This window comes from Chrysemys picta, chromosome 13 (assembly GCF_011386835.1).
Source record: "Chrysemys picta bellii isolate R12L10 chromosome 13, ASM1138683v2, whole genome shotgun sequence".
NCBI classification, from domain to species: Eukaryota; Metazoa; Chordata; order Testudines; family Emydidae; genus Chrysemys; species Chrysemys picta.
In genome coordinates this window covers 25,097,153-25,115,353 of record NC_088803.1, presented here as the reverse complement: position 1 = coordinate 25,115,353, position 18,201 = coordinate 25,097,153, and the positions used below count along the sequence as shown (strand labels likewise).

Below are 18,201 nucleotides of genomic sequence, written 5' to 3'. Positions count from 1 at the left end.
TGGGAGACTGACCGGAGAATACCTGAGCATGTAACATGAGAACCCAGGAAGGGGTTAGAGGCCAGGTGACACCTTTGCCCGGGAAACTGAACAAAGGCTGTGGGAGGGGTCGCAGAAGGGAGAGTTTCAGGAGCTGGCTGGTGGAATGGCTGGGAGGCAGACAGGGCTCTGACCTCCCAAGGGGGCTGGGGTGCCCGAGGACCCCAAGATGGACCTAACTGAGGGGGTCCTGTTTTCTGTGCCTGCGGGACCTGTCTTGAACTGTGTCCCTGTCGTCTAAATAAACCTTCTGCTTTACTGGCTGGCTGAGAGTCATGGTGAATCGCAGGAAGCCGGGGGTGCAGGGCCCTGAGTCCCCCCACACTCCGTGACAGGATCACCCCCATCAGCTGGGCGTGCTGGGCCGACCCCATGCACAACAGGGGCAGCAGCGCGGCCGCCCTCACGCTCTGATTGTGACTCGGGATTGTGGGGGCTTCTCACCTGTCCCATGGAAACGTGGCCAAAGGCGCCAATTGTCCCTTCATCAAAATGGCGCCATCTCCCACTGCTGCCAGCGGGGCTGAGGCCTGCGCGAGGGCCGCCCCGTCCCCACGCTCTGTCTGCATGTGGCAGGCAGGCTGCCCTCCTGACGCTGGCTGCCACCTCCCGCTGGGCTCCAGGAGGCTGAAGCCGAGCCCACAGGCAGACTGTCTGAGGCCATGGTTCAGGGCCTGGACAGCGCATGGGGACTGTGAGGGTATGTGGGGGGAAGGCTGAGCGGGTTGCAGGGGGGTGTGGGGGCAGGGATAGGGGGCAGGCTGAGGGGGACAGAGGGATATGGGCATGAGGGAGACAGAGTGTGCAGGGGGAACGCTGACAGGGGTAGTAGGTGTGGAGGGCAGGAAGAAGGCTGAGGGGGCCAGGGAGTGTGGGGGGCAGGGGGAAGGCTGAGGGGGGCATGGGGATGGGGCAGAGGGGAGGCTGAGGGGGTTGGAGGTGATCATGTGGGATATAAGAGCGGCTGAGGGAGGTGCAGGGCATGTGGGGGCAGGGGGCAGAAGAATGTGGGGGAAGGTTAAGGGGGCCGGGGTGTGGGGAGCCGAGGGAGGCTGAGGGGGGTACAGGGGGATGGGGACAGGAAGGAGGCTAAGGGAGGCAGGAGGGAGGCTCAGGGAGATGTGGGGGGCAGGGGAGAGGCTAGGGTTTGTGCGCAGAGGACAGTCATAGAATCATAGAATCATAGAATATCAGGGTTGGAAGGGACCTCAGGAGGTCATCTAGTCCAACCCCCTGCTCAAAGCAGGACCAATTCCCAACGAAATCATCCCAGCCAGGGCTTTGTCAAGCCGGGACTTAAAAACCTCCAAGGAAGGAGACTCCACCACCTCCCTAGGTAATGCATTTCGGTAGGGCTTAGGGGCCACAAACGAGACCAGGGCCCCCTGGTGCTAGGCGCTGTCCAAACACATGATGAGAGATTGGCCCCACCCCAGAGAGCCTACAGTCTACACAGACAAAAAGTGGGTGGGGAAACAGAGGCATGGAGAAATGAAGTGACCAAAGCTAAAGAGCAGGTCAGGAATAGAACCCAGGTGTCCTGACACCCAGGCCTGTGCCCTCAACCAAACCTATACGGCTATCCTGAGGTCAGCACATCCTTCAAACGGGGACCTGTGCTCGGAACCAAATACAGGGCACGTTCCTTTTGGCTTCTTTCTGATGAATAAAGGGTAGTTGTTTTTAAAGCCCTGTGGGGTTTGATTTGCTTTTACATTAGAAATGCAGATCTTGTCCACCCTTCTTTTTTCGTGGCTGGCTCTATGGGTGACGACAGAACTACTGGGTTGACGAGGTCGGTTTATTATTATTTAACATTTCTCTCGTGGTAGTACTGAAAGACCATTATCAGCTGGGCCCTACTTTTGCTGGGGCTGTACAGACATACCTCAAGTGTCACTCCCGTGCTATTCTGTTCTGTGCAGGTCATTATACCACGTTCACCACCACAGTATCACAGCACCTTCCAGTGGTGCATTACGCTACATGACTAACACCCATCACGTATTTGTTCCCTTGTCCTCTCCCAAGGGTGAGAAGTGTGCCCGATCAAGAGGGCTTTTTAATAATACACACACACACGTTGCTGTGTGTGTATATCAGAGAAGGCGCTGTAAAGAAATGCCTTGCATTGGAGCGGATGGTGGGGCGGTTTGGGATGGTCCTTAGTGGCACCTTAGAGACTAACAGGTATATACACAGCACATGAAAAGATGGGAGTTGTCTTACCAAGTGGGAGGTCAGTCTAATGAAGTCATCTGATGAAGTGGGTTCTAGCCCACGAAAGCTTATGCCCAAATATATTTGTTAATCTCTAAGGTGCCACAAGGACTCCTCGTTGTTTTTGCTGATACAGACTAACATGGCTACCACACTGAAACCTGTCTCTTGTTATAGCGTCCTACTGTGCCAGAGAAGCAAAACTATCACCCACAGTCTGTGCCCCAGAGAACTTACAGTCCAAACAGGGTGACAGAGAAGTATACTAAGACGTGCACAGTACACTCAGTGTGATCACAGATTTGCACAGCTTTCTCACAAGTACCAAGGATATGAAACCTGAGTGATCAAGGGAGGAAGGAAGGGGGTTTTGGTCAGGCTGCTTGAAACAGGTGCATGGGGAGGAGGTCGGTTGTTCTGGTTGGCACCCATTTCACTCAAATGCCGAACACACAGTAGGGAGAAAAGCTCTCTTTGCTAAATATTCAGTGGTCATGGTCCTTTGGTTTGACTAGACTGGCTAGACAGATTCCTTCATGCCATGGCTGGGGACAGAAGCCTGCAGCCAAAGCTCACACTGCAGGAAACAACCTGCAGAGGCCTTTCATCTCCCCAGGGTCAGACGTCACCACTAGGAGAATGTGAGCGCCGGAGCACTGGGGGAGCTGGCCTGAGATGGCATCCCAGGGCACAACCACCTGTGTCAAGTCCATTCTGATTCCACGCTCAGCAGAGATGCAGGGAGCTGTGCGGTCAGGAGAGGCGCTGGTCAGAATTTGCCAGTGGAACTGTTTTTCCATCAGAAATTGCCAGCTTGTCAAAATCCAAACGTTTTGTGGGAACACGTCGATGTGGACAAACCTTCAGACAGAAAGCAGGCAGGTTTCGCACGGAAAGCTGCTTGGCTCCCTGCCAGCTCGCCCGCCTGCCCACCTGCTTGACAGGCTGATGGGGGGCCTGGGCTTCCAGGCTGCTGAGAGAAGCCCTGGCTCCCAAGATCCCAGGGTCCCCGAAACCCTCTCCTCGCAGGGGTAATGTTCTGGTTACTGCACAGCTCTAGGAGGAAGGGAGGTATCCGATGCCCCACAAGCCACCAATCCTCCCTGCCAAGGTCCCAGTAACTACGATAGCCTGTGAGAACATCCTAACCTTTAGGTCACTCTCCCTGCCAGGTGAAAGGGTGCGAGCTGGACCCCTCCCTGCCACCAGAGTCCAGCACTGCTGAGAAAGCCAAGTGTGGACTAAACTAAGCCCCTGGTTAACCCTTTCCCAGAGGAATCCAGAAGCCACTGATAATTGCAGGCTACATGGTGACCTCTCTCCCAACTCACTCCCCCATCCTGGAATAGGGGTCGGTGAGTCCTGGACGAACACTGTTCAGCTGGGAACATGCTCCCCCTCCCCGTGCCGAGGACTACATGAGATGGGTGTAGTGGGCACTCCCGATAAAGGGGACAGTGTGACAGCTGCCTTTCAAATAGGCCCCAGGCATGGGGGGGCCACAGCACCCAATTCCTCTGCCCCCCCAACTTTCTTCACTGCTTTAACGTACAACCACAACCTGCTCCGCTGAGACCTCTGATTCCTGAAAGCCCTAATGCTCCAGGGGAGCAGGCTGTGCCCTGCCCTGCCCTGCCCTGGCTGCCCCGGGTGTTACCTCGGAGGGAATCGTTCCAGACTCCAATGGGTGGCAGGTCCAGGGAAGAGCCTTATCTGGGGGAGGCTGTACCAGACCCGCCCGACCCAGGCAGGTTCCCAGGTACTCTCTGCTCGGGGCTGATAAGGCTCCTTAGAAGTTTCTCTCCAAACAAATTCCAGTTCAAGACACCTGAGAGCTCCACAGCAGGGCAGCATCCCCAGAGCGCAGCAGGGCGGGAGTTAGGGGGAGCAGTCGGTAGCAGCACCTGCCCCTCGTACGGCAGGAGCGAGAAGTGCCAGCCTCTCTGCACAGAGCAGCAGCGTTCAGCCTGGGCCAGACGTGCTGCGGTGATGGGTAAGAGTGGGCTCGGAGAGCCAGAGGGTCTGTGGGGCAGCGCTGGGCCCTTCTGCTCCACACTAGGGCCGGGTGGGCGTGTTCAGCTGGGATTGGATAGGGTTACCATACATCCGGATTTTCCCGGACATGTCCGGCTTTTGGGGGCTCAAATCCCCGTCCGGGGGGAAATCCCCAAAAGCCGGACATGTCCAGGAAAATCGGGAGGGAGGGAGGGACGGAGGGCTCGGCGGTGCTCGGCCGGGGCCTCTGGGGCTGGGGTCGGCGGTGCGGGGCCGGGCCGGGGCTGGCGGTGCTCCGCTGGAGCCGGGGGTGCGGGGCCGGGGCCGGTGCGGTGCCGGGCTGGGGTCGCGGGGCCGGGCCGGGAGCCAGGCCGGGGTGCGCGGTGCCGGGCCAGGAGCCGGGTCCGCGGGGCCGGGGGCGCGGTGCCGAGCTGGGCCGGGCCGGGGGCCAGGGTCACAGTACCGGGCCGGGAGCTGGGGTCGCGGGGCTGGGCCCGTGGGGCCGGGAGCCGGGATCGCGGGCCCGCGGAGCCGGGGGCGCAGGGCCGGGCCGGGAGCCGGGGGCGCGGGGCCGGGCCGGGGTCGCAGTGCTGGGCCAGGGACCGGGGTCGCAGTACCGGGCCAGGAGCCGGGGTGGCGGGGGCGGGCCCGTGGGGCCGGGGGCGCGGGGCCGCGCTGGGGTCGCAATGCTGGGCCGGGGGCCGGGGTCACGGGGCCGGACCAGGAGCCAGTGCCCCAGGGCCCAAGCCAAGCCGGGCGGGAGACGCTGGGGCCAGAGCCTCTTGGCCTGGGCAGGCCAGCGACCGAAGGGAGACGCTCGGCCAGGAGGGCCGGACTGAGCCGTGCCGCACCCCGCCCCAGCCTACCTGCAGCCTCCCTGTTTCAGGCTTCCCGCGAACATAGATTCGCGGGAAGCAGGGGAGGGAGAGGAGCAGGGGGCGGAGCGTTCAGGGGAGGGGGCAGAGTTGGGGCGGGGCTGAGGGTGGGGAAGGGGCGGGGTTGGGGCGGGGCTGGGTCCCCATGGAGTGTCCTCCTTTTTAAAAAGATGGTAACCCTAGGATTGGAACCCACCAGCACTTGTGGGTGCGAATGTGGGGCTGGAACGCAACGTGGGGCGCTCCCACCTCGCCCGGGGGTGAGTGGGGGGAAGGGCAGAGAGACACCTGGGCTGAGACCCCAGCTCCAGGGAGACAGTCACCCCGGCCCAGCCGGGTTAAATTGCCCAGCTGTCTGACAGCGCCCCCATCCCCGAGGGATCCCCCCCCCGGTATGTCACAGCAGGGTAATGTGCGTATTGAACGGCAGGGGTTGCCAGAGACTGGCTGGGAGAAGCCTTTGGGGATGGAGGAAGCAGCACTAAGGTACATGCCAACCTCCCTACAGAGGAGGGGCCGTGCCCCGCAGGTGTGGGGCAGGAAGCTGGGACACTGCGCGGTGGGTCATTGTCTGGCCCAGGCCCTTCCTAGCCGGAGGCCGAGGCATTTCCTTCAGGTCACCTTCCGCTGCAGCTTGGCCACGGGCCCCCATAGCCACTAGCCCAGCCAGGGATCCCAAGTGGGGATTGTCACGGCTGGCTCCTCCCTGCCGCCAGCAGCTCTTCACTGCCAGGGAATTCCTGAAATCCTGTGTGCCCCTCCCCCACCCACCTCCTGGGGCTGTGAGTGCCCCCCCCGGACACCCCCTCCCCCCCCCCCCCGAGCTCTGAGTGCCCCTGGCCAGTCCCTCCCCTCAGCCCCCCCCACTTCCTGGGGCTCTGAGTGCCCTCAGCCAGTCGTCCCCCCCCAAACCCTGGGGCTGAGTGACCTTGGCCAACCCCCGTCCCTTCAGGAGGAACTCCCAGTACCCACCCAGCCCCCACAACTCAGGGTTCCCCTCCCTGCGGCTCTGTGGCCATCCCCCCACCAGGGCCGGCTTTAGGCCAATTCAACCAATTCCCATGAATCGGGCCCCGGGCCAAAGCCCAGGTACGGTGTACCGGCAAGAGCCGGTGTGCAGTACCAGGGTGGCCCGGCTTCCCCAGGGGGCAATTTAAAGGACCTAGGGCTCCCAGCAGGGGCCGGAGCCCCAGGCCCTTTAAATTGCCACCAGACCCCCACTGCTGGAGCCCTGGGGTAGGGCTGCGGGGCTCTGGGGGCTATTTAAAAAGTCCGGGGCTCCCGCTGCCTCTACGGCCCCGGCCCTTTAAATAGCCACTGGAGCCCCGCTGCTTCCCCAGAGCTCCCGCGGCTATTTAAAGGGCCGGGGCGGTAGAAACAAGGGAGCCCTGGGCCCTTTAAATAGCCCCCAGAGCCCTGGGATAGCGGGGGACTCGGGGGCTATTTAAAGGGCAGGGGCTCCAGCTGCCTCTGCTGCACCCTGTCCCCGCACCAGCCCCGCCCCCCTGCACTGCCTGCAGCCAGCCCTGCACCCCCTGCCCACAGCCAGCCTCTGCCGCACCCCCTGCCCTGTCTCCAGGCAACCCCTGCTGCACCCCCCTGCGGCCCTGCCCAAAGCCAGCCAGCCCCACACACCCCTGTCTCCAGCCAGCCCCGCACCCCTTGCCCTGCCTGCAGCCAGACCCTACCTCCAGTGAGCCCCTGCCCTGCCTCCAGCCAGCCCCATGTCCACTGGTGCCCTGCAGTTCCCAGGGCAGTAACCCTGCACACCTGCTTCAATGAGGGGGGCAGGGAGCAGCTGGGACCCACACATGTGCACACCACTAGGGTGACCAGACAGCAAGTGTGAAAAATCGGGACAGGGGGTGGGGGATAATAGGATCCTATAAGAAAAAGACCCAAAAATCGGGACTGTCCCTATAAAATCAGGACAGCTGGTCACCCTAGCACACCCCCAGGGAGTGGCGGGGACCCACACACATGAAACGGAGCTCATTAATAACCGATCAACAGCATATATGATGCAATGTACATAATATATAATTTTATTATTTATATAGTTATGGAAAGTAAATAATACATGGAAGAAATGAAAGGCTTTTTTTTACATTATTTTTTTTGTTAGTCATCCCTGCCGGGGCCCCGCCAAAAATGTTCGAATTGGGCCCCGCCCTTCCTAAAGCCGGCCCTGCACTGGAGAGAACAGGAGGATTCAGTCAGCAGGGGCTGCCGATCCGTCCCATTCACCAGGGCTGCCATCCTGCGGCTTCACCATTAGTGGCTGGGGTGACTTGGGGAAAGGTCTCAACCTCCCCACATCCCACTTCACTGCTGCCAGAATCCCTCCTGCCCCCCCGCTACAGTCCCCTCCCTACCCAACCTGGGTGGGGCTGGAGGAGAGGGGTCTGAGAACTTGAGCTGTGGATTGGAGGTGGAACAGCTGTCAGGGGCACTGAGGGGGAAGTGGCAGGAGCTTCCCGTACAAGGAGGGGGGTTGCCACTGGAGGTCACTAGGAAGGACAACAAGACTCCATCCTGGGGGTCAGGAGGGGGAATCCATCCCTCAGAGGTGGGCAGGGGCTGGGTGGAAATGCTGCTGCTTCCAGGGGCCGTTAATCCCCCCTGATTCCTCGGAGGCGTCTGAGTCTCAGACAGGTTCTCGTTCCCTTGCAGCAGGAGGACGTCACGGCCAATGTGATGCGCCAGCTCCGTATCATGCGGCACTTGCGCCAGGTGCCCGAGGCACTGCAGGGCCTGTGCCTCTGAGGCCACCAGCAACTCCCGCTCCCTGCTGCAGGTACTGCTCTGGCTCTCTGTAAATGGGGAGCTACTGGAAGGGGAAATGGAGCCCCCTGGCACTCACAGAAAGCTGATTACAGTATGAGCCCGAACTGAGAGGCACCATATCCGCCCCCGTAAAGAGCCAGACTTCAGTGGTGATACACCCCAGCTGGGGTAGCAACAGGATTGAGAACGAGGTAGGAAGTTCAGAGCAGCAAGGAAAGCCTGGAGGGGAACTTGAGAAGAGAGATTGGAAAAGTGCAGCAAAGAGAAAGGAGCAGACCTAGCTGTTGGGTCCAGGGCCCTGAGCTGCTATCAATGTCAGGGTGGGACTGGGTTCCCCTACCGGCCCCAGAGGAGGCGGCGTACACGCACCTGGAGAGGGTTCCCAAGCCCAGCAAGGGGGCTACAGGCTGAGCAAGTGCCCCAGCGATGGCAGAAGGACTTCTGCCTGTGGAAAGACCTCTTTGGACTTTTAGTGTGAGGCAAGCTGGGCCCCAGAAGGGTGGACTAAAGGTGGTGACCTGGCCGGAGTTACCAGGCAGAGAAACTGCCGTGGTGCTGGAGCGACCATGGATGGGGGACGCTAGCCCAGCGAGAGTGCTGTGATGCCATGCCTGGCCGCAGGGGGGAACCTAACGATGAGTAGATTCATTTATGATTGGCATAGTTGGCAGGATTGAGTTCCCCCTGTGATCCGTGAGGGAAGTCTTGGTTGCTGAAGGAATCATAGAATATCAGGGTTGGAAGGGACCTCCGGAGATCATCTAGTCCAACGCCCTGCTCAAAGCAGGACCAATCCCCAGACAGTTTTTTGCCCTGATCCCTAAATGGCCCCCTCAAGGATTGAGCTCACAACCCCGGGTTTAGCAGGCCAATGCTCAAACCACTGAGCTATCCCTCCCCCAAGCAGGTGTATCAAGGGACCAAGCTGGTCGCTGGATTTCCCACTTCAGTTCCAGGGACTGGCTAAGCAGATCTAGGGGTTTCTCCAGCAGCTCCTAGAAAACCAACAGACGCAGAAGGAAGTGCAGGTGGAGCTACAGACGCAGCAGCAGCAATACCTGTGAGAGATCCTGCAAAGGGAAATCAACCCAGGGTCTGCTATGCCCATGGACAAAAAGAGCAGAGAAGGAGAGCATGCCTGGGCTGTGCTGAGAAGGTTAGCCCAGGGAGAAGGGCATGAGAAAGGGTACAAGCATGGCCTAATGCCAAGATGGGAGCAAGAGTTCTTTGTTTTGGGGGCAGAGAAGCAGGCCATATCTAAAGACACGGCCTGCTTAGGAAATTGCTGAGTGGCTGAACGAGGGGCCAGGGCCCTAAGAAGTTAGAAAGAAAGGAGAAGGTGTCCTCTGACACAAACCCCCATGAGGCAGGCAAGGTGGAGGTGGCTGGGGTGGCCATGGACCTTGCAGACCCTCCACCAACACACCCTGTCGGGTGCTGCAGGGAGATGAAGGACGAAATGATTGGCCCAGAGATGAAGCAGACTGGAGGAGGGACAAACACAAGGGTGGAGCAGTCCATGGTGGGTTCTCAGACCCTGACCGAAAAGGTTTTGGCATATGCAGCGGCAGTAGCAAAAAGGCAACAGAAGACGCTAAAGGCTTCAGAAGAGGCTCTGCAAGCAGCTGTTCATGAGACTGAGTGGCTGCAGGAAGAGCGTCGGGATACTGCAGAAGAGAAGGTTTGCCCCGAGCGAGCTGGCAGTGGAGCTGCAGACACTGCGCACAGGCTGTACAAGCACGCAGCCGGTGACAGCGATGAGATGAGGAGGGATGAAGCTTGGAGAAGAATAGAACTTACCCCCGCGTGGGCCAGGTTCTAAGGAGGAGGGTATATAACGGGGGGCTTGGCCTGTGGGCTATAAAGCCTGGAGCTAGGCCAAATGGATTACAGAGTGAGCTCCAGCTGAGGGGAAACCAGGGGAAACCGCAACAAAGGTACAGGAGCAGACCTAGCTGTTGGGTACAGGGCCTTGGGGCAGAACATAGAATCCAGGGTAGGACTGGTTCTCCCACGGTCTCTAAGGAAGGGGATGTACAGGGCCATAGAAAGGGCTACCAAGGCCAGCAAGGGCAGGCCGAGCCAAAGTCAGGCTGAGGAAAAGCCCCCAAGGGACAGAGGATCTTGTTTCAGTTAAAGACATTTTTTGACTTTTCGTTTGGGATGAGCACGACCCAGGAAGGAGTGGGACTAAAAGATGGTCGCCTGGCAGAAGGGCTGAGTTCCCAGCCAAAAACCTGCTGGCGGGCGTGCTAGCCCAAGAAATCTGTGACCCCAGGCCTTGAAGGAAGGGGCACCTATCGGTGAGTGAACTCTGTTACAAGCCTGCTTCCATTGTGGAAACAGCCTGGTATTGGAGAGTGGTGGGGATGGCCTGTGGGCGAGGATGGCTGGAGGGGTCATACAGGAGGGGCAGCAGCGTCCAGTGAGGAGATCAGGGAACGGGTTGTTTGCAGTCCTGCCACTGAGCGGTAACGTGATCCTGGCCAGGTCACTCTCCCACCTGGTGCCTCACTTTCTCTATCTTTGAAATGGGGATCATCCCGACCCACATTAAGAAAGGGTTTGATCCTCTGCTCTTGCTTCCCAAATCCCTGCCCTCCTTGCCCCACACAGGCCTCTGCCCTGTTGCTCAAACTCCCATGCACATGTTAGTGCCTGTGTCACCCCCGCAACTGCAAGGTCTCATGTACAGTCTCCTGCCAGCAAACTGAAGCTGCCACTAGATCCAGAATAGGAATCACAGTTCCTGTGCGCTGCCCTGAATGGAGTCTAGACCCTGGGCATGGGGAAGGCCAACGCTCACATCCAGGTAGATCATCAACCTACTCCTCTGTCCCAGGAGCAGGAAGGCCTCTGGTTCATGCTCCCTTCGGTAGCTGGAGCTGCTGAGTTGGGAGTGTGGTGGGCAGAGATGGGAACAGGCCATAGGATGAATCAAGTGTCAGGGGGAGACTCCCTGTGTGTGGGAGATGATGTTGCCCCTCTGTGGGGAATCCCTTCCTTGCAGATGCTGGGCTTTGGGTGCTGGACTCTGCCAGGAAGCCCAGCTCCCATCCCTAGCAGCTTGGCTGTTCCCTACACGGCTGTGCACCAGGCCCTCTGCAGAGAGCTGCTCTGGGCAAGGACTACGGAGCCTGCTGTCATCCTGGCAGGTGTCACCCCAGGTTCCATAATCCTGACCCCTGGTCTCCCTCCGCTGGCAGGCTCTGAGCAAGGCCTGCCCAGAGAACATGGATGACGAGCTGTCGATCCTGCTGACAGCACCCCCCAGCACAGACAAACTCCAGCACATCTTGGAGGTGAGCAGAATGGGGAGGGACTGAAGTGGTTTTACCTTAGCCCTGGGGACTCCTAGAAAGAAGAGACTGGAAAATCCATGTTTCTATTGGATCCTTCCGAGTATGCATTCGTGATATAAACTCACTGGGTGACCTTGGGGTAACTCACTTCCCCCTTACGGCATCAGTCTTCTCCACTATCAAATCTACACTGGGGAAGAAGGAGAGAAGCCCCGACAACCACCTTCACCTCTGGGTGTCTGGTCCTGGGAGCCGAAACCAACTGGACTATCTGCCCCATCTCCTAAACTGCCCTGTCTTTCCTTCCTAGGGCCTTGTCCTTAGTGCTCAGCCTGGCCCCTTCCCAGCTTGTCCCTGACCTTTAAAGGACTCTCCAAGCCCCTCCCATGCCTGCTTCCCTTGGGGTCTCTCTCCTGGCTGAGCACAGGCTGCCCTTCTATCTCTCAGCAGGCCTGGGTCCTAGTCACAGGCTGCGTCTTGTCACGTGACCCCCGCACTTATTCCTTTCACCCTCGGGAGCTGCATCACCTGGGCCAGGGGCAGTTGAGCTCCAACCCCTTTCCTGGCCATCTCACCCTGGGACAGGTTGAATCTGGTAACCTGTGGGTAACAGTAACTGGTTGCTCGCAAAGGTGCTGAAGACAGAATGGAAGAGGAAATCCTTTGGCCTGGATTGAAATTATTCCGACTTAAAGTGAATGAGAGAAAATAGGTCCAGAGTTCTCTTCCTAGCAGCAGAAAATGTAGCGATAGATAGAGGTTCAGGTCAGAAAGGACCATTATGTGCATCTAGTCGCCCCTCCTGTATAACTCAGGGCCTAGAATGTGACCAAGTGGTTCCTTCAGCTAACCATAGCATGGGACTGAGCCAGAGCACGTCTTTTGGAACGACTTCCACATGCAGGAGAGCCAGCTGGCTACCAGAAAATCTCTCTTCTGCAGTGACGTGGGGTTAAGGGACACGGGGGAAAAGACATGGAGGCTGTGACTAAACTTAGAGCAGGGTGGGAAACCGAGACACAGTTGGGACCTGTCTACACTACAGGTCTGTCGTGCATTTGTAATCTGCTGACCCCCACATGTTGTTCAGAGCCTATGGACAACACAGCTCCTAAAGGTACGTTTGTTCTGTGCTTATCCTGTATGTACCAGCAGGGCTGGACGGCCTTTCTCACTGTGCTGTGGGGAGCAGGTCCTGGGTACTAAGGGTCTGAAGAAGCTCTCAAGGACTAATTTTTTAAAATAATTGTTATCAATGAATTGGGAGAAAACATACAATCACTGTGGATAAGATTGGGGGGTGACAAAATACAGGCAGAGTGGTAATTCCTGATGGCGAGAGGGCAGTGATATACAGCGATGTGGCTCATTCGGCCAGCTGGACCCATTCAAAGAAAACAAGTTTGAGCAGAGCCCAATGCAAGGTCCTATACGTAGCTACAAGGCACGCCGGCCACACCTCCAGAATGGGGACGTGTATCCAGGAAAGCAGTGACTCTGAAAAGGATTTAGGGGCCAGAGTGGAGAAGCCACTCAACATGAGCTCCCAGTGTGATGCTGTGGTGAACAGGGCTAAAGCCATCATTAGACGTAGGAGCAGAGCCGTGAGTAGGATAGGGAGGTGACACAGCAGCAGTGAGACTGCTATTGGAATACTGCCTCCAGTGTTGGTGTCCTCCTTTGGAAAAGATGGTCCTAGAAATTGGAGCTGGGGCAGCAAAGAGCCACCAAATGTTCTGAGGGCTGGAGAAAAATGCCTTCTTGTGAACTATTGAAAGAGCTCAACCTGTTTAGCTTATCAAAAGAAGATTGAAAGGTGACTTCACTGAAGTGTTGAAATGCCTTAATGGAGAGAAAATATTGGGTGTTAAAGGGCTCTTTAATCGAGCAGAGAAAGGCAGAACAAGACCCAATGGCTGGAAGGTGAAAAGAGACAAATTCCTATGACAAATAAGGCACAAATATTCAACAGCGAGGATGATTGACCACAGGAAGAAGCTACCATGGAAAGTGCTGGATTCTCCATCTCTTGATGTCATTAATAAAGACTAGATGCCTTTCCGGAATGTGTTTGCCCCAAAAATAGCTATTGTGGTAGACAGGAGGCCTGTGATATGCAGGGGGTCAGATTAGATGCTCTAACGGTCTCTGCTGCCCATAAAGTCTACTCATTTCTGAGAAACCGAGTGTAGCATTGGGAGCAGCCTCTGCTTATTAAACAATCAGTTTGTCAGCACCTGCAGGACAATTTGGTTCTTAGGACTAGTGAGCATGGACTTGTCAAAAACAAATCATTCCAGACCAATCCTAGCTCCTTCTTTGGCAGGGTTAGGGGCCTAGTGGAGGTGGGTAAACAGTAGATGTGATCTATCTTGGTGTTAATAAGGCCATAGGACATTCTCACAAGCAAACAGATGCTGCTTAGCACTGTCAGAGCAGCTTTTGCTGGGGGATTCTCCCAGCACTTTCCAATAGCGGGAAAGTATGAAATCCCCATTTGACTGCTGGGGACAGAGCCTAGAGGGGGCAGCAACTTACCCCAAGTCCCACAGGTCAATAGGAAACCAGCAATGGAACCCAGGAGTCCTGACTCCCAGTTCCCTGCTCCAATCACTCCAACGGAGCACACTCCCTCTCAAAGCAGGGGGACCGGACATGAGGGCCTGGTTGTAATTGCCAGTGTGGGAGGGAGTGTGCAGCAGTGGTTAGTGAAGGGGCCTGAAAATAAGGTCTGCTGGGTCTATTGGAGAGTGTCACTAGGAGCAGTGCATAAGATGAGGTGTCCTTTCATGTTTACTCAGATCAGATTAGGACATAATAGAATGGCTGAAATAGTTTATTTTATTTGTATTGTATTATTTTGCAATTGTTAAGAGCAGCAACTACTTAGCTCAGACTGAAGCATCTTATCTAATTTTTGAGATCTAAGTGTCTCCTCTTTGAGTGCCACGAGACAATTTAACACATTGTGACAAAGAATTTTCATTGCCACTTGTCATGATTTCAAGAAACAAACTGGTTTAGTTTGAATAGGATTTTCGGTCAGAAACGGTTTCAATGAAATTTCCCCACCATCTCGATTCCTGGGCTCTATCTCTGCCTTTCTGGGGGGGGTTGCTGTCTGTTAGAACAGGAGTCTGATTTGGATAGGGATAGAGACCTCTTCAATGCTTTTAATGAAGTAAATACTAATGGGAATTGTGTGATCATGGGAGACTTTAACTTCCCAGATATAGACTGGAGGACAAGTGCTATTAATATAATAGGGGCTCAGATTTTCCTAGATGTGATAGCTGATGGATTCCTTCACCAAGTAGTTGCTGAACCAACAAGAGGGGATGCCATTTTAGATTTGGTTTTGGTGAGTAGTGAGGATCTCTTAGAAGAAATGGTTGTAGGGGACAGCCTTGGTTTGAGCGATCATGAGCTAATTCAGTTTAAACTAAATGGAAGGGTAAACAAAAATAGATCTGTGACTAGAGTTTTTTTTTTTCAAAAGGGCTAACTTTAAAAAATTAAGGAAATTAGTTAGGGAAGTGGATTGGACTGAAGGACTTGTGGAACAGATGGATCAGACTGAACAGGTTCCAAACCTCTCGGAGGCTCTTACCTTCTAAACAGGGACGTCTGTTTTCTAGTAAAATCAGGAAAAAGAAAGGAGAAAACTCAAAAGAGGTTCCTCCTGGCGCTCACGTACGTGACCCCTAATACTCTCTCAGTCCTCAAAGAGAGACCTCGAGAAGGAGACTTGCTGAAGGAAAGCTACAGGGGACTCAGAGGTTCCCCTGGCCCTGGGCCCCTGTCCTGCCTGGCTAATGTCAGCATCTCTCTGTGAGGTCACCACCTCCCCTGCACCTTTGACCAATAGGCTGAGGTCCTGCAAAAGGCCTTTGTGATGTCACTGCCACACCCACCCCTCCCCTGCAGTGCTAATGTTCTGCCGCAGGCCAGACCCTTTGGAGGTTTGAGCTACTCCCTGTGGATCACCCCGCTCAATGAGTGTTCATTCTAGGAAGCAAGCCGGCTAGACAGTAAAACAGCAGATGCTGCTCCCAATGCTACACTCGGTTTCTCAGAAATGAGTAGACTTTATGGGCAGAAGAGACCGTTAGAGCATCTAATCTGACCCCCTGCATATCACAGGCCTTTCTGCACCATATGCGGCAGGCAGAGCTCTGCCTGGGCGCAGGGGGAATGGGATGGGGGTAGATCAAGGGGAATGGGTGAGAGGGAAAGAGCTCCTGTCCCAGATGAAGGAATTTGGGAGCAGAGGAAAGGACCCTGCTCCACAGAGAGGGGAGAGGGTTTCTGTGAGTACCAGGGCGCTCCATTTCCCCTTCCACTAGCTCCCCATTTACAGAGAGCCAGAGCAGTACCTGCAGCAGGGAGCGGGAGTTGCTGGTGGCCTCAGAGGCACAGGCCCTGCAGTGCCTCGGGCACCTGGCGCAAGTGCCGCATGATACAGAGCTGGCGCATCACATTGGCCGTGACGTCCTCCTGCTGCAAGGGAACGAGAACCTGTCTGAGACTCAGATGCCTCCGAGGAATCAGGGGGGGTTAACGGCCCCTGGAACCAGCAGCATTTCCACCCAGCCCCTGCCATCTCTGAGGGATGGATTCCCCCTCCTGACCCCCAGGATGGAGTCTTGTTGTCCTTCCTAGTGACCTCCAGTGGCAACCCCCCTCCTTGTATGGGGAGCTCCTGCCACTTCCCCCTCAGTGCCCCTCACTGCTGTTCCACCTCCAATCCACAGCTCAAGTTCTCAGACCCCTCTCCTCCAGCCCCACCCAGGTTGGGTAGGGAGGAGACTGTAGCGGGGGGTGGGCAGGAGGAATTCTGGCAGCAGTGAAGTGGGATGTGGGGAGGTTGAGACCTTTCCCCAAGTCACCCCAGCCACTAATGCTGAACCCGCAGGATGGCAGCCCTGGTGAATGGGACGGATCGGCAGCCCCTGCTGACTAGGGTTACCATACGTCCGTTTTTTCCCGGACATGTCCTGCTTTTCGGCAATCAAACCCCCGTCCGGGGGGAATTGCCGAAAAGCCAAACATGTCCGGGAAAATGCCGGCCGGGCACTTCCCCTCCCGCGGCTGCTCTGCTCCGCTCCTCCCCTCTCAGACTTTAAGAGCCGAGCTGCCCGAGCCAGCGCTACTGGCTTTGGGCAGCCTCCCTTGCCTCCGGACCCCGAGCCACGGGCCAGGCACTTCCCTTCCCGGGCTCCAGCTGAGCTGCTCCGCTCCGCCCCTCTCAGACTTTAAGAGCCGAGCTGCCCGAACCAGCGCTACTGGCTTTGGGCAGCCCCCCTTGCCTCTGGACCCCGAGCCACGGGCCAGGCACTTCCCTTCCCGGGCTCCAGCTGAGCTGCTACGCTCCTCCCCTCTCAGACTTTAAGGCTCCAGCTGCGCTGGGAAAGTGCCGGCTGGGGGCGCAGGGTCTGGGGGCTGCCCGGCAAACCGTGAAGCTGGTAGCGCTGGGGTAGCCCTTTACCCATGGCTGGGAGTGGGAGGGAGGAGGGGGCGGAGTTAGGGTGGGGAAGGAGCGGAGTTGGGGCGGGGCTAGGGGTGGGGAAATGGGCGGGGCCAGGGCCCGTGGAGGGTCCTCTTTTTTTATTTATTAGACATGGTAACCCTACTGCTGACTGAATCCTCCTGTTCTCTCCAGAACGGGTCCAGCCTTGCCAGCAGCAGGACAAGCGTCCCCTGCCCATGTGCCTCAGCCCTGCCTGGTCAGACGCCATCACCCGTCAGTCCTTGGCCTCCCAGGCTGCCAGTGATGGGAGCAACTCTGGGTGGTGGCTCGGGTGACACAGACACTAGACCACTAGGAATTGGGAATGTGGGACAGGAGAGTCTCGCAGAGGGCACTTGGGGGACTCTCCTGCCCTTCCCAAGAGCAATAGCACCGTGTCCTGAGAACATAAGTCTGGGATGAGGCAAAGCTTGTCATTAATTAGCCTGGCTAAAGAGCTGGGTGGAGCTGCTCCGGGGACAAGCTGGCTCGCTCCTGCTCATGGAGGTGAATTCATCTCCCTTCCCAGGAGCACCTGCTCTCCCTTTCATTCCCCACCAGGCTCCTTGTGCCAGGCCAGCGAATGGCCACAGGATGGGAATGAGGCCTGGGCCCCGCCCCAATCTCCTGAGTCTAATGCAGCTGCTCACCTTGTCCCCCATCAGCTGCTGGGTTTCCCCAGGAGGGAGTAGGTGACAGGGAGAGAGACACACACACATTTGTCCTTCTGGTTGCAGGGCTTGTGTCCTTCCAATCCCATTGGTGGCTGCACAGTGGGCAGAGTCCTCGCTGCGTGCCCGGCCCAACAGAATTGCAGGGCGTGGTGTGGAACACAGAAAGAGATAGAGAGACTCATCCTCCAGCCGGGGTCAGTCTGAGAGAAATTGGCTGGGGTCCCAGTCTCACTCTTCTAGCGGGTGCCATTTCCCAGCTGGGTTCCTTACCCCTCTGGTGCAGCAGCAGCTGGTAGAGCCGGTAAACCTCCTCCCTAGCCAGCTGGCTGATGTCCTTGGCTGGGTCACTGACGGACAGAGCCAGCTGTGCCATGTGGTGACCCATCCTGGGGAATTCGGCTGAGTTCTAATGGAAGGGAGAGGGAGAGGGGACTCTATCAGCATTTTCCTGTCAGCTCCCAGTCCCCCCTGGGCCAGGACTCTCCTTCCCCTCAGCCCCTCTGCAGGAGATGCTAGAGGATAGGAGCTAGAGCCAGACCCTTAATTTCCTCTGCCCCCGAGGAAGCCTGGAGCACAGGGCTGTGGCAGGGCCCTCCATGAGGACTTGCTTCCCCAGCTGCTCCAGGATGACAGGGAGGCATGAACCTGGAGCACAGTCCCCTTAAAAGCCCAGAGTCACCACTTAACTAGGACAAGAAGAACTTGACTCAAGCCAGGCTCACTCTCTGCTCTGACTCTGCCTCCCCAAGAGGAACACTCCTAACCCACAGCCCCTGCAGCAGCAGATCCTACAGCCCGTC

At 57.0% G+C, this 18,201-nt stretch overlaps 1 protein-coding gene across 3 annotated transcripts in view; it reads left to right on the top strand.

Moving 5' to 3' along the window:
- The window catches only part of LOC135975299 (fibrinogen-like protein 1-like protein), a 117,148-nt gene that overhangs the window by 40,218 nt on the left and 58,729 nt on the right, over positions 1 to 18,201 (top strand). Inside the window, exon 1 of one of the 3 annotated variants that reach the window (XM_065565674.1) lies at positions 4,095 to 4,252. The exons of the other annotated variants lie outside the window; for them this stretch is intronic. Within the exon in view, the coding sequence (XP_065421746.1) occupies positions 4,249 to 4,252 (4 nt within the window). The 5' untranslated portion in view covers positions 4,095 to 4,248. Of the gene's footprint in view, positions 1 to 4,094; positions 4,253 to 18,201 lie in introns of those variants that run through there. 3 annotated transcript variants of the gene reach the window in all.